The sequence below is a fragment of the Urocampus carinirostris genome, chromosome 11 (assembly GCF_059441175.1).
Source record: "Urocampus carinirostris isolate Australia breed hairy pipefish chromosome 11, RoL_Ucar_1.0, whole genome shotgun sequence".
NCBI lineage: Eukaryota > Metazoa > Chordata > Actinopteri > Syngnathiformes > Syngnathidae > Urocampus > Urocampus carinirostris.
This window is the reverse complement of record NC_142359.1, coordinates 2,755,616-2,767,648: the sequence shown is the minus strand read 5'-3', so window position 1 is coordinate 2,767,648 and position 12,033 is coordinate 2,755,616. Positions and strand designations below refer to the sequence as shown.

The window sequence follows — 12,033 nt, the reverse complement described above, 5'->3', positions numbered from 1 at the left end:
TGCAGCTTGTTTTTCTCTTGCGCTCCTCTGAGTGTTGTCCCGCGGGCCGGATTCAATCCCTTAGCGGGCCTGATCTGGCCCGCGGGCCGCCTGTTTGACACCTGTGCTCTACATCGTGGATTTAAATTGTGCATTGCGTTCTGCATTCTGATTGGATAAACAGTCGCCCCGCCCCTTTTCTGCCTGTGTCTGCCTGTGTGTCAATAAAGTTGCAGACTTTGTTGTACACACACCCAAAACAGTTTGACCAATCCACATTACATATGAACAAAAATTTTTCAAGTAGGAGTTTCTCTAAAAGCCATCGTGTCAACAAAACACTCGGGACCCACAAAAGCAGCAAAAGGCAGAGGAAGATGCTTTCTACCGCCAACAAATTTGGACTTCTCCTCATGCTAAAGGAGGGTAAAAGCATGTTTACAAAGCATGTTTGAACGTGTAAAATAGAATTGTTCTTTGGTTTCAAGGTTTAGTCGAGTTCTTATTTAATAAATAAAGGTTATTACGTGGAGGACCCTTTTGGAAAACAACATAAAAAACGAGGGTTACTGTACAACAGTATTTTCTAACCACTGTGTCGTGAGCTCTTGTATAGAGTGCCAAAAGTAAATTTCATAATATTGAATTTGCAAAAAGGCATGCGTTTTTGTTTTCTTACAGGTATAAGCCGGGTAACTAATAATTATCCATATCAGTAGGGGGCAACAGATTACTGTCACAGTTGCCATGGCGCCCAATTGGACCCGCCCGTGTGGCGCCAGCTGCGGCTCGTTGATGGATTGCCTTTCCTTCTAATTAAGTTCAGTGTTCTCACCCTCCATTTGTCAGTCCATCAACGAACCTCTGCCCCGCAAGACGTGAGTTCTGACTCGGTCCTGTTGCCTGTTGGTATTTCCTTTCCGGTGTTGTTCCCGTTTATTTTGTCCTGTTTAATATCGATTTCCAGTTTCGTTCCTGTCTATTTTTGCCCTGTTTATTATTCTCTCTAGTTTTCGTTACCGTCTAGTTTGTCCTGTTTAATTTCTATATCCTGTTTCTATATTGATCCTGTCTGTTCTGTCCTGTCCGGTATCGACCCCATCCGTCCGATATCTGCCCGGGCAATTGGTGTCGATCTCGTCGGTCTCTGGGTTCCTGTCTTTCCACGCCAGACCGCTGCTTAACGTGCATGACTCTCGTAAAATAAAAGCTTGTGAGAGAACGTCACGCGTTTGGGTCCTGATCCTGATCCGGTTCTTGCTAATTACTTTTTTAAAATTTACTAATTGTTGCAAAAATACTAAAAAAATACTCTTGCAGAAATACTGCATAGACACTATAAAAACTACATAAATAACTACAGTAAAACTAAATTAAAACAGAAATATTTCTAAAATGTTACTGCAGAAATTCTACAAAAATAGAGAAAAAATACTACATTATTTCTAATAGAGAAATAATCAACAGGACAAAAATAGATGGGAACGAAACTGGAAACCGATATTAAACAAAAAAGTAAACGGGAACAATACCGGACAGGAAAATCCAACAGGAAAACAGGACTGAGTCAGAACCCATGGGGCAGAGGTTCGTTGACGGACCGACAAAGTAGGAGAGAGCGCACTGAGCTTAAAAATAGAGTGATACTACAAGACTAAATATCCAAAGCGGTGCTAGAACCATTTTAAGGCAGTGGAGTATTTCCGGAGCTTATGGCTATCCTGTCCTTTTTTAGGGACAGTAAGTTTTACAAAAATTATACTTTTTAGGAGTACTTGGTGGCTACGTTCATGGTAGAGACTGAGATTTATCATAGATGCGGAGACGGACGAAGAGAGGCAGGGTAAGGAGCTATGCAAAAGTCTTCTTTCGAAAGCTAGGACGAGGAACTTTTCAGAAATTTCCGGAAATTGTCAAGCAAAGACCACTGTGTTTGCTATGTTAAAAATGTTGGCAGCGGACAGCATGAAGCCAAATGAATTGAGCTATCGCTTCAAGACATCAAAACACAATTCTGCATATGTTTTTGAGCAAAAAAGGGCAGAAAGGCATAGATTTGGCGGAAATCGGTCGTCCTACGTGGCAACTGCAGGTTCCGTTTCCTCCGAGTCCGTCGAAGCAAATTCCTCGAAGGCTGCAAGGCGTCCGGGCATTCGGTGGACATTCTGACACACAAACGGGAAAGAATTAGGAAACGTCCTTGCCGCCTCATTCTTGTTTCCCTTCAATACGCTTTCGATTTTTATTTGACTAACGGTAGTGAAGGATTTTATACATTTTACTATAAAGGATTTTATACGATTAAATACAAGTTTTTGGGTTTGAACAATTGTATTGACACTATTAACAGCAAACAAACAATGTGAGGTTTGAAGAATTTTTCTCGCCAATTTTAACAGCAATTAAGCATATTCACAATTTCGTTACATCTGATAATATGACGTTTAAAAAAAAATTCCGACATTTTTAACAGCAATTAAACACACAATTTCATGATATCATATCCCAACAATATGAGTTTTTATTGACACTTTTAACAGCAATTAAATACATTCACAATTTCATTATATTATATTAAATACAAGTTACATTTATTGAGTGCAATGAAGATTTTTGCTGAGTGGGCTTCGGTTCACGCTGAACCGAATGCGGAATGTTTTGTTTAGTTCTGTTGATTACAGGACTCTGACGCAGGACAGCAGGCGATGTTTGGAGAACAAGGCCCTGATGACGTAGAAACGCTCTCCTGTTTTGAGCTTCTCCAGACATCGAGGCGAGGGGGTGGACCCCACGTGGGGGCTTTCATTGGCACGCCCATGGTAGGAGCCGGCACACCAGCTTGCGGAAAAAACGTGGGCCGAGGAGGAAGCGGAGATCGAGAGAGGAGGCTTGACGGAGACTCGAGCGACACTAATTCGGCTAATATTCGATGGAGTTCACTTAGCTAAATTGTTTAAGAAATTAAATCTGAGAGGTTCCTCTCAAATGGAAAGAGCCGGTTCTAAGATTTTTTTGGGCCTTTGGACTCATTTTGTTCTGTAGCTTTGTAGGCATAGCCCAGGTGTGTCAGATTTGGTAAGCTGAATATGTGTTAGGGCCGACTATTCAGCGTGAAAGGTTAGCAGTACTTGGCCATCAGCATCGTGGCCTCGTAGCTCGCCTTTGCATCATCTTCATTTGACTCACGTGGTCTTGTGAGAAAGCTTCTGTGCCGGGAAAACAGCTTCCAGAGCCTTCACCTTTTCACAGCGTTCGTTTCCAGTTAGTTTTTTCGGTGAAAAAACTACTTCAATTTTACATGTCCTGGGAATGGTGGCCCTCACAGTCAAATGTCCTTTTTATAGGGGCGGGCTAAAAAGAAAGCCAAGGGCAAGGTGGCCAATGAGCTACTGCCATCATCTGGTGAAATGGTGAATTATTTTCAGCGCAAATTTATTTTATACTGCGGTGAACAATACTGACAAGCCGTGGGCCAGTAAAAATTGGATCCAACACCCGTGCTGGATTTTGGACATGCCTAACATGTAACATATTAAAAGAAAGATTTAACCATTGTCTTTCATCAGAAAAAGTATGTTTTTATCTTTTACCTTTGTTAGGTAAACAACAGTTTCCTAAAAATACTGAACTTAAACTTCTCAGCTTTTTAACGCTTAAACTTTGCAAGAACTTGTCATTGGCCAATGTTTCTGGTGACGTGAGCATTAGATTTTGGTCGGGCGTCCCCCACACACTCTCAAGCACTGAATAAAGGAAGCAACGTGAAAAGGGGAGGCTCCTTGATGTGTGGACAAAGATCTGATCTCCGCCATTCCTGCCATCTAATGGTCATTGACTATACTGAAATAATTCCCAGAGGCTTGATACTTACTGATCAGCAGCAGTAAAGCCTTTAGAATATATATATCTATTTTTTTTAATAAAACAACTTCTTTTATTACTGCTTCTGAAAACATATTTTTACGTTATGGCACTGAATGAGTAAAAGTATATACTGCAACTTCGTTAAAGGGACAGTGTGTATTTTTTTTGTGCCTCTTAGTTGCAAAAAAACATCTTTTTTATTAAAAAAAAAACAATATTGCAAAAAATACCTGAACTATCGCATAAACATATTTTTTTTTCAATATTTCAAGGTTAAAAAATGTTTATTTTAAATATTCTGAGCCTCTCCTAGAGAGAGTTGACATCAATATGTCCTAGAAGTACCCTCAAAAAACAAAAACCTTGTCAAAGGACAAAATATAAAAAGAAAAATGGTTTGTCCACTTCGAGCCTTTATAGTTTGTATTCTTCCTTGAGCTTTGTAGCACTCGTTTCTGGTTGCACTACACAATACAGCCACATCAGGTGGTCAAATATTTCACAGTGTCCCTTTAACATAATCAACAGCATATTGGATCAGTGTCAGTTGCAGCCCTGTGGCAAGTAAAGCCTGTCTTTTGCAACAAAATATAAGTTAAGATTAAGATAAGATTATCTAAACATTTACATCTGTTCTAGTTCCATTATCCACAGAGTTGACAGGACAATCCTAAGGGGCATTCGTCAATTTAACAGCTATAAAATTGGACCATTAACCACCTTAGCTAAGGCGTGGCACTTAGAGAAGCTGAGCGACAAAAAAGAACAATGATGGGTGGATAATTTTTTGGAAAAAGTCAGCGAAAGAGAAGCCCAGCCCACGCAAAATCCCATATCTCATCTCATCTCATCTCATTAGTTACACCGCTTATCCTCAGTAGGGTCGCGGGGGTGCTGGAGCCCATCCCAGCAATCATCAGGGCAGTGGGCAGGGGACACCCTGAACTGGTTGCCAGCCAATCGCAGGGCACACAGGGACATACAACTCGCTCGCTCATTCACACCTAGGGACAATTTGGACCGGCCAATCCACCTGGAATGCATGTCTTTGGAATGTGGGAGGAAACCGGAGAGCCCGGAGGAAACCCACGCAAGCACGGGGAGAACATACAAACTCCGCACAGGAAGTCTGGAGCTGGATTTGAACCCACGCAGGAGGTTCCCAAGACATGAACTGTGCCGCACATGCGAAAATCCCATATGTAATTGTAATTGTATCATACCTTTGCTGAACATGTAGGTGTGAAATGCCAAGTTTAAGATCTAAGATCTAAAGATCTAAGATCCGCCCCCAATTAGGGGAGGTGTGGCTTACCGTTACAGTCGGGTCCCCAGTAGCCCGGGCAGCAAATTTTAAGGTCTGTTTCTTTGTAGCACTCGAAGGAACAGCCTTTAATGGTCATCTTGAGGTTAGCGCTACGGAAGGTGTACCTGCACGCAAACATACAGAAATGTCAGTGTCTGAAACTTGTAACAACACCAGGGCAGACAACTCTGAAAATGATATCAAGATTCTGATATAAATATAAAAATATTCGCCTTTGTACCAGTCATTTTTATTTGACCGCTACAGAATAAAAAAGTTAAAGGTAAAAAGGTATGGCAAAGAAACACTGACTTTGAAAACCTTTGTCACTGCTACACACCACTGAAGCAAGCTATCACATTGCTCATTGCATGGCAAAGCACAGAAAACTATATTGGTGGGCCAAACCAACTTCAAATTTAGGAGGGGAGAATTCCCCCGGATGGTAAAACTCACCTCATCTGTTGCGCTGAATGTGGTTGATAATGAATGGTGCACACTGATTTTTGGTTCAATGACTGCATTTTTTAAATGTTTTGTGTTCTGTTTTTTATCTTTGCACTCTATTATTTTCTTTTTTCTATCTATTTTGTAACACGTCAAAAGCTTGCCTACGTATGACGGAACCCTTAAAATTCCTGTGGTGTCCATACCACAACTGAATAAGTGTCATGATGACTGATCAGTTTCACCTTGTGCCCGCTCGTTTGGCGCCAGCCGCTGCGGGCTTCCTGATTGGTTCCCCTTCCTACTTAAGTTCAGTCCTTTCACTCGCCTGTTGTCAGTCCGTCAGCGAACCTCTGTTTCTACAAGGCAAGCACTTTGACTCTGACTCCCGTCGGTCCCGCTTTTAGCACCCGTTTTCCACCCGTCCGTTCCCGATTTCCTGTTTGTTTCCGGCTACGACCTGTTTTTGATCCCGACGTTTGCTCTCCTGTCCCGGCTTACGACCCGTTTTTTGATCCCGACTACGTTTTTGCTCTCCCATCCCGGTTTACGACCCGTTTTTTGATCCTCAACACGTTTTGCTCGCCTGTCCCGGCTATTTTTTTGACAGTTGAGTTTTTGGGAATTACTCCAGTAATGTTTCTACAAGGCAAGCACTTTGACTCTGACTCTTGTCGGTCCCGCTTTTTGCACCCGTTTTCCACCCGTCCGTTCCTGATCTCCCCCTCTGACTCCGGCTCTGACCTGTTTTTGATCCCGACCACGTTTTTGCTCTCCCATCCCGGCTTACGACCTGTTTTATGATCCCGACCACGTTTTTGCTCTCCCATCCCGGTTTACGACCCGTTTTTTGATCCTGACCACGTTTTGCTCTCCTGTCCCGGCTATCGACCTGTTTTTTCCGTCCTTGACACCGCCATCTCCCGCTACGGAAGATCCACTTCTGTATTCTGATCACAATCCGATTGTGTGAGCGGCTTGCTTCCCGTGTCCAGCGAGCACCGGATCGCAGGCACTGCCCTTCCTCTTTCTATCAATAAACTTGCGGTTAATGCTACGCATTTGGGTCCTGATTCCGTTCTGGTCGTGACAGTTGAGATCTGGGGAATTACTCCAGTAATGTTTCTACAAGGCAAGCACTTTGACTCTGACTCCCGTCGGTTCCGCTTTTTGTACCCGTTTTCCACCCGTCCGTTCCTGATTTCCCCGTTTGTCTCCGGCTGCAACCCGTTTTTTGATCCCGACAACATTTTGCTCTCCTGTCCTGGCTATCGTCCTGTTTTTTCCGTCTTCGGGAGACCCACTTCTGCATTCGGAACACGATTCTGTGAGCAACTTGCTTTCCTCTTTATCTCAAAGAACCTTTGGTTAACGTTACGCATCTGGGTCCTAATTCCGTTCTGGTATTTATTTCTCTCTCTCTTTCTTTTCCTCCCTTTTATCCCACTCTGTCTATGTTTCTTTCACTCTCTGTCTCTCTTTTTCTCTTCCTTTGTTGCTCTTTCTCTCTGTGTCTTTTTCACTTCTTTTGCTCTAACTTCCTTTTTTCCTTTTCTCTCTTTTCTCTTTCTCTCTTCCTACCCTTCACGCTTTCTTTTCTCTCCTTCTGTCTTTCAGAGTTTAAAATACAATACAAGACTAAAAACGTATGTAAGCTCATGAAGAAGTGTTCTACATAGATGTTTTGTGTTGATATGAGGATTGAGTTTAAAATAATGGTGAAATAATACCACTTCCGGGTTTTTCGTGCTCTTTGATCTAGTTTCAATGTTAAAAACTCGGTTTGGGTCTTTGATTACTGTTCCTGCCCTCCTGAAGTACCGTAAATTCCGGACTATAAGCCGCTACTTTTTTCCCTAACTTTCAACCCTGCGGCTTATTCAGTGATGCGGCCAATTTATGTAATTAACTAACCCTAACCCTTATTCTGATACGTTTTGCACGGGTGAATGAGAAAGGAGGGGCAGAACAAACGCGGGGTGCCGAGTTTAAGTGAGGACCGCTAAAGGTGAGGGACAGACAAGGAAAGAAGAGGGGGTAAAAAGTTGGTTAAAGAAAAAGGAGTTGCTTGAGTAAATATGTTTATCTGATATATTTTTCCCGCCCTTACCTTTGCAAATATACACTTTTTACCTTGGATTACTTTCAACGGGACCCGGACTCTGTAGGTCTGCATCAAACCTTAAGTACCGGTATCATTTTCCGTTCATTTCGCCGACTGTGGACTTTAATGAAAGACATTAAGTTTCAATCGCGGGACTTGAAGTTGGGTTTGGGTTAATTTTGCGTTTGGGTTACATGTTTAAATGTGGGCGCATGCGGCTTATATACAGGTGCGGCTTGTGTATGTACAAAATCGGTTTTGCTCCTAAAATGTGGTGGGTGCGGCTTATAATTTACGGTAAGTTCCAGTCTGCAGATACCAGCCTACCAATAATAGGTTCACACGTTGTAATAACATCATAATCACAATGGATATCGGTAACGAAATACAGTAATCCCTCGGTTATCGCGGTTAATGGGGACCAAAACAACCTGCGAAAAGTGAAGATCTGCAAAGTAGCGACGCCCCTTCAAAAATGCTTAAAAAAAATAATAATAAGCTTCTGAAATATTAATGTAATAAAGGAACTCGGTAATATTCTCAAAGAATATCAGAATCAAACAGTGTAGTTTAGCTTAACAAAAATTACTGAAGTACCCAGAATGCACCATGATCTGATCTTTTTTTTTTAATTATTTTATTTAATTATTATTTTTTAGACCCGGTTAATGGGGACCAAAACAACCTGCGAAAAGTGAAGATCTGCAAAGTAGCGACGCCCCTTCAAAAATGCTTAAAAAAATAATAATAAGCTTCTGAAATATTAATGTAATAAAGGAACTCGGTAATATTCTCAAAGAATATCAGAATCAAACAGTGTAGTTTTGCTTAGCAAAAATTACCGAAGTACCCAGAATGCACCATGATCTGATCTTTTTTTTTAATTATTTTATTTTATTATTTTTTAGACCCGGTTAATGGGGACCAAAGCCACCCGCAAAAAGTGAAAATCCGCAAAGTAGCGACGCCCCTTCAAAAATGCTTAAAAATAATTAAGCAAAAGTTTTTTTTTATTTTTTTAATCATTATAATACCCACTGGTTACAATGGCGTCGGCCATTTTGTCGACTTACCGACAGTCCCGTTCCAACGATGCCGGCGTCTTCTCGTAGCCCCGAGGACAACCAATCATGTCCGTCAGGCTGCACGCGTGACACGAAGTCCGGGTACGCAGCACAGTGGAGTTGGAACACCAATTCTGGAACGCAGACTTTTATTTTGAAAGGAGGCAAGGGCGGGGAGTCGGCGCTACGGGGTGGGCGAAACCAATCGATCCATACCTGGGGTGTCAAACTCATTTTAACTCGGGGGCCACACGATAGCATGAACATTTCCTCGGGGGCCGGACTAGTAGATTAAAGGGGAAAAAAAAGAGAGATAAAGAAAGAGGGAGGGAAAAGGAGAGAGGGCGGGACAAAGAAAGAAAAAGAGAGAGACGGAGAGAGCGTAAGAAACAAAAGATAAAAAGTCATAAGAGAGGGGAAAAAGAAAGGGAGAGGAAGAAAGAAATCCAAAGAGAAATAGAAAGACAGAAGGAGAGAAAAGAGAAAAGAAAGCGCAAAGGGTGTGAAGAGAGAAAGAGATAAGGAAGAAAGGAAGATAGAGCAAAGGAGGTAAAAAGACACAGAGAGAGAAAAAGACAGAGACAGAGTGGGAGAAAAGGGGTGGAAAAGAGAGAGAGAGAGAGAGAGAGAGAGAGAGAGAGAGAGAGAGAGAGATTGAGAGGAAAATAAAATAAAAAGACAGAGAGAGAGAGAAAGAGAGAGAGAGAGAGAGAGAGAGAGAGAGAGAGAGATTGAGAGGAAAATAAAATAAAAAGACAGACAGAGAGAGAGAGAGAGAGAGGAAAATAAATTAAAAGGACACAGAGAGAGTAAGAGACAAAGAGCAACAAAGTAAGAGAAAAAGAAAGACACAGAGAGTGAAAGAGACACAGACATAGAGGAAGAAAAGGTGTGGAAGAGAGAGAGAGAGAGAGAGAGAGAGAGAGAGAGAGAGAGAGAGAGAGAAAGAGATAAAGAAAGACACAGAGAGTGAAAGAGACAGAGACAAAGAGGGAGAAAAGGTGCGGAAGAGAGAGAGAGAGAGAAAGAGAGAGAGAGAGAGAGAGAGAGAGAGAGAGAGAGAGAGAGAGAGAGAGAGAGAGAGAGAGAGAGAGAGAGAGAGAGAGAGAGATTGAGAGGAAAATAAAATAAAAAGACAGAGAGAGAGAGAAAGAGAGAGAGAGAGAGAGAGAGAGAGAGAGAGAGAGATTGAGAGGAAAATAAAATAAAAAGACAGACAGAGAGAGAGAGAGAGAGAGGAAAATAAATTAAAAGGACACAGAGAGAGTAAGAGACAAAGAGCAACAAAGTAAGAGAAAAAGAAAGACACAGAGAGTGAAAGAGACACAGACATAGAGGAAGAAAAGGTGTGGAAGAGAGAGAGAGAGAGAGAGAGAGAGAGAGAAAGAGATAAAGAAAGACACAGAGAGTGAAAGAGACAGAGACAAAGAGGGAGAAAAGGTGCGGAAGAGAGAGAGAGAGAGAGAAGAGAGAGAGAGAGAGAGAGAGAGAGAGAGAGAGAGAGAGAGAGAGAGAGAGAGAGAGAGAGAGGAAAATAAATTAAAAGGACACAGAGAGAGTAAGAGACAAAGAGCAACAAAGTAAGAGAAAAAGAAAGACACAGAGAGTGAAAGAGACAGAGACAAAGAGGGAGAAAAGGTGTGGAAGAGAGAGAGAGAGAGAGAGAGAGAGAGAGAGAGAGAGAGAGAGAGAGAGAGAGAGAGAGAAAGAAATACAAGTACAGTGTCTTTGTTCGAGGCACCTGGCTTTGGCAACATCAAGTTGACCTATTTCAACCTGCAGCTTGTTTTTCTCTTGCGCTTCTCTGAGTGTTGTCTCGTGGGCCGGATTCAATCCCTTAGCGGGCCTGATCTGGCCCGCGGGCCGCCTGTTTGACACCTGTGATCTATACCATACTTTTTGTTTGAAAATGTCTTGATCGTTAAATAATCAAACTCCTCTCCTCTTGTGGAAGTCCATATTTGTGATAAACACAGTATAATTAGATATAATTTTTTCGACTACAGCGGATTCACTTTTCAAAATAAGAGCCTCAAACCCAAACTAAGCACCAATGTAACTAAAAAATAATATAGCATACTATAAGGCAGCACGGCGGAGCAGTGGTTAGCGCGTGTGCGGCACAGTCCTGAGGTCATGGGTTCAAATCCAGCTAACACCCTTCCTGTGCGGAGTTTGCATGTTCTCCCCGTGCTCGCGTGGGTTTCCTCCGGGCACTCCGGTTTCCTCCCACATTCCAAAAACATGCATGGAAGGTTAAATGGCCGGTCCAAATTGTCCCTAGGTGTGAATGAGCGAGCGAATTGTCTGTCCCTGTGTTCCCTGCGACTGGCTGGCAACCAGTTCAGGGTGTCCCGAAGATAACTGGGATGGGCTCTAGCACCCCCGCGACCCTACTGAGGATAAGCGATGCAGATAATGGATGGATGAATGGATAACAACTATATCTTCCTTGTCACAATATTTTCAAAACAAAAGTCAAAGTACAAAAAGTGTTAATGATCTAATGTAAAAACTGTAAAAACGAAATACTGTCATGAACCAGAACCAGATCAGGACCCAAACGCGTGATGTTTCTCACACAAGCCTTTTATTTTACGGGAAATGGGGAGTTATGAACGTTAGGCAGCAGTCTGGCGCGAAATGATAGGAAGCCAGAGGCTGACGAAATTGATACCGGTTGCCTGAGTAGATACCGTGCGGCGCCAGCTGTGGCTCATTGACAGATTGGCTTTCCGTCTATTTAAACTCAGTGCTCTCACTTTTTCTATGTCAGTCCGTCAACGAACCTCTGCCCCGCAGGACGTGGGTTCTGCCTCAGTCCGGTTTTCATCTTGGTATTTCCTGTCCTATTCTTCCCGTTTATTTTATCCTGTTTAATATCGATTTCCAGTTTCGTTCCCGTCTATTTTTGTCCCGTTTATTATTCTCTCCAGTTTTCGTTCCCGTCTTATTTGTCCTGTTTATTTTCGATATCCTGTTCCACTATCTATCTTGTCTCTCCCGTCCTGTCCGGTATCGACCCCATCTGTCCGATATCAGCTCAGGAATCCTGTTTGTTTCCCGCTACGACCTGTTTTGATCTCGATCACGTCTGCTAACCCGTCCCGGCTTACGGCTCGCTTCTGACCCCGACCACGTCAGCCGAAATGTGTTCTTTTATATCAATAAAGAAACCTTAAAGAAGAAATTCTAACCTGTTGAGATGAAGAAACCACGGGCATCACCATCATGGTCCAGAAGTTGAGCAGAAGACACGTCGTTTGCAT

At 42.5% G+C, this 12,033-nt stretch overlaps 1 protein-coding gene across 1 annotated transcript in view; it reads right to left on the bottom strand.

Annotated features, from left to right (window-relative positions):
* Nucleotides 1-12,033, bottom strand: part of stab2 (stabilin 2) — an 88,841-nt gene extending 76,808 nt beyond the window's left edge. The window contains exons 1-4 of the mRNA XM_088347323.1: nucleotides 11,962-12,033; nucleotides 8,774-8,898; nucleotides 5,159-5,274; nucleotides 2,059-2,144 (exon numbers count right to left, since the gene is read on the bottom strand). Of these exons, the coding sequence (XP_088203449.1) occupies nucleotides 2,059-2,144; nucleotides 5,159-5,274; nucleotides 8,774-8,898; nucleotides 11,962-12,033 (399 nt within the window). The remainder of the gene's footprint in view (nucleotides 1-2,058; nucleotides 2,145-5,158; nucleotides 5,275-8,773; nucleotides 8,899-11,961) is intronic.